Below are 3,378 nucleotides of genomic sequence, written 5' to 3'. Positions count from 1 at the left end.
TACTCTGTAGCAGTCTGGTACCGAACAGACTCTACAAAGTCGCTGTCTCAGGCAAAGGCAAGTCAGAGGAAGACAGAGTTTTTTGACTCACACAACCCTGTCTGCACTGTGAGCTAACTGTAGTCTATGGATCCTTCTGGTGCCAGAAAGGGAAAAACACTTCCCTAATTAGGTTTGTAATGGTAACAAGAAAACATCCACAGCCTGCAACTCTGAAGTTTGCTAGCGGGACTACGCTGTGTTTCTGAGTCCACAACAGTTTCAGAGTCTTTTTTTGGCAGCAAACACACTTTAGATCACACTGACAAGAGAACTCGAGAGCTGTTTTCAAAACACAGTGGAAGGCAATGGGAGTCCACATGTTATGCCACAGAGTACTTTTTGAAGTAATGTGTATTTTGAGTATACCCACCACATTGAACTCTTGAGGTGATTATGGCCTGTATTACTTTTGGGAGAGATGCAGGAAAGTGAAGGAAATTACAAGAGCCAAGAAGTGCCCCATACTCAGCCACAGACCTCTGTGTGGTTGTAATTACCACTGAAACCCCACAAGTACTGTCTACCTGCAGCAGCTCCAAACAACTGGCCCTGGAGACGGGGGCAGCACAAATGTACAAGTCTGCACCCTGAGTCCAAGTGTGTAGCACTTTCCCAGCTTTGCTGTGATCTGCCTGTGACCCAAGCCTAAAAGAACCCTTCCCATAAGTATGGGAGAAGAAAACTAGGCAATAAGCAATTAAGGAAGAATTATTAAAACCTAATGAGCTCCACAGAGAGAAGCCAGAAGCGTAAAACTTAAGATGGAGAAAGAACACAGGCAGACACAGATCAAGACGGAGACTGTCTGACAGAAGGTGGTGAGAGCTCTGCAGAGGCATGGCGCAAAGATGCAGTGCAGCTCGGGCATGTTCGTGTGCTGATCACAAGCCTGGGAAGAGCTGTTGTTCTATGTGGGCACGGGTATGACAGCCTGCCAGGATTCACCTAACATCCAAGTGTATGAAGATGACAGCAGTGGAGCAGAATGAGTGATCAACACACAGAAAATGCTAATCTGTTCCTGGAACACCATGCCAAGCAGGAGACAGCAATCCTAAACTTGGCACTGGTTTCAAAGTACTCATCATTTGATGGCTTTACTTACCTAGCTGAGCTGTTATCATGACTCTAACAGAATCACAGAAGTTGTCTATAACTCGTACAGGACGACGTGTTGATAAATCAAGCAGCAAGATATGTCCTCCTCCTGTCCCTATCCACAGTGCAGTATTTTTCTGCAGGCAGATTGTCTTCACTCTTCCAGAATAAGCCAGTTTATGTTTTGATTCCTTATTTAATTTTTCCACTTTGCCCCTACGAGTATGGAGAGAATTTGTATTAAAATCCCGTGGCATGCTATTCCACAACTGCTAAAATGACTCTTTCAGTACCAGCCTTTTCAACAATTATTCATCAAGAGAAGCTGCAAAAAACTTACACTAATCAGTTGATTGACTTGAAACAAACTTGGATGAAAACTACTGGACTTCCAAGACCTGCCAGGTCTGCTCTGAAAGACCTTTAAATAGGAGGCAGGTGCACTTCTCTGTTCTCTCTCCCAGTCTCCAGGAGAATAATGTCACTGCAAAGTGGGAGCAGCACACCTAAAGCTGCTCATAACCTCACCACGAAAATGAAATGGATGTGGCACATTAAGGGAGAGCTACAACTTAAATGCAAATGAAAATCACCATCACTGTTAATAAAACTCTGATCCCCTACTGAATCTGTGCACTGGAGAGAGAAGAAATTCTTATTCAGGGGATGCAGGAAGTAACTGGATGCAAAAGCATTAGAACCTGAAGGACAGCAAAAGACTTACTTCCTTAAGCAGAGTTAAATGAATTTTGACATCACAGACAAATTGTGAAATATAATAAGGGTCTTAAAAAACTGAGATTCTGCATGGGATATTCTGAAGTTCTGGGCCAAAAGAGAGGAAAGGATTTCCACATTTGCACAAAGAACTGGGCAAATCCCTTACCTCCAGCAGGTTGAGGTACTGTGCTAGAGAAGGCACTCTGATATTCAGCTTTCTATGCATCGGGCCGTCAATCTGAACTAAAACACTTACTTCAGAAAATGTGCACAGTCAATTAGTTCTGAAAGTTTTTCTGTCTTCTTGTCCCAGATTTCCACAAAATGGCTGTTTTTCTTTGCCAAGTAGATGGATTTGTCTATTGCTATTGAAATAATATTAGCATCACTATAAGCATTATGACAGAACCTAGAAGAGAGAAGAACTCCAGTTAGATACACAAAAAATATCCAGTAGAAAATGTGACTATTATGAGTGGGGTTAGCTTCCCTGTAACTCTTACAGAATGATTCTTTATTTTCAAAACTGTATACAGTTTTTGCTCCACAAAACTCAAATTATTCCTCTGACATATTTTGCATCTTGCCATTGAACTGCATTTTACTGACATGTTAGTTTCTTGCTATATATTAATACATTATTTTCTAAAGCAAATGAATTTCCCAGAATAATGATCTGTACTAGCGTAAAATCAAACACTGTTTTCCCTGCTCAGGAAAAACTCCCCTTAACTTCAGAGCAGGATCTGCCCATGTAAGAATTACATCAAACACTCCAAAATCTTCAGTCTCTAATTTGTAAATAATGAGAAGTCGGCAATCATACATGATTTAACTATACAGGACAAAGATATGCACATGTATCAGACTGCCAAACACGTAAGGACCAATACTATGGTAAGTATGTGTGCACAATTCTAAAGAAAGTAACCAGGGCCTGGACAAATGCAACTGGAGGAGAAAAACAGATCAGTTGCATTTATACAGTTTCTGAAGAGATACTGACTTCATAAATCCTTTATATAGTAAAAATACACATCCCTTGTTTAAGAGCAGCAATAAATACTTTAAACACTCCTCACTGATCTTATTTTAAATCACATTGTATTCCACTTGTATTATGGAAGGAAAGGAACAGAAACAAGAGAACTCAAAGAACAAGCTCTAAAATAAGACATCACTTCAAAGTACTGCCAGAAATCTTCAATGGAAACAACAAAAGAGCCAAGTAACATCACTTATAAAAAAAACACCTTACAGCTGACTTGTCTTTGTTTCAATGAGTTTTTGAACAGAGAAATCAGTAGTCAAGGCAATGATCTTTGTTCCACAGCCTCCCCAGATTATATTTTTTTCAGATAAGTAGGAGGATTCATTTAAGCACATCAGTGGTGTGCTAATATTTCCTATAGTTAGTATCTTCAGAGGTGTAGCACCCTTACACTGCAACAAAAAAATATACTCTCCATTAGAAACAAGGCGTACACGGACAGTCAGAAACTGTTAAAACAAAGGTCA

General features: G+C 40.3%; 1 protein-coding gene across 1 annotated transcript in view; it reads right to left on the bottom strand.

The window, feature by feature from the left end:
• Positions 1-1,147: 1,147 nt before the first annotated feature.
• Positions 1,148-3,378, bottom strand: part of LOC104537775 (leucine-rich repeat serine/threonine-protein kinase 2-like) — a gene marked incomplete at both ends in the record, with an annotated part of 7,078 nt that continues 4,847 nt past the window's right edge. Inside the window, 3 exons of the mRNA XM_010180764.1 lie at positions 1,148-1,356; positions 2,117-2,269; positions 3,119-3,303. Coding sequence (XP_010179066.1) covers positions 1,148-1,356; positions 2,117-2,269; positions 3,119-3,303 — 547 coding nt within the window. The remainder of the gene's footprint in view (positions 1,357-2,116; positions 2,270-3,118; positions 3,304-3,378) is intronic.

The sequence above is a fragment of the Mesitornis unicolor genome, unplaced genomic scaffold, assembly GCF_000695765.1.
Source record: "Mesitornis unicolor isolate BGI_N332 unplaced genomic scaffold, ASM69576v1 scaffold50503, whole genome shotgun sequence".
Taxonomy (NCBI): domain Eukaryota; kingdom Metazoa; phylum Chordata; class Aves; order Mesitornithiformes; family Mesitornithidae; genus Mesitornis; species Mesitornis unicolor.
The sequence above is the reverse complement of the archived record's forward strand: the minus strand, read 5'-3'. Positions and strand labels throughout refer to the sequence as shown.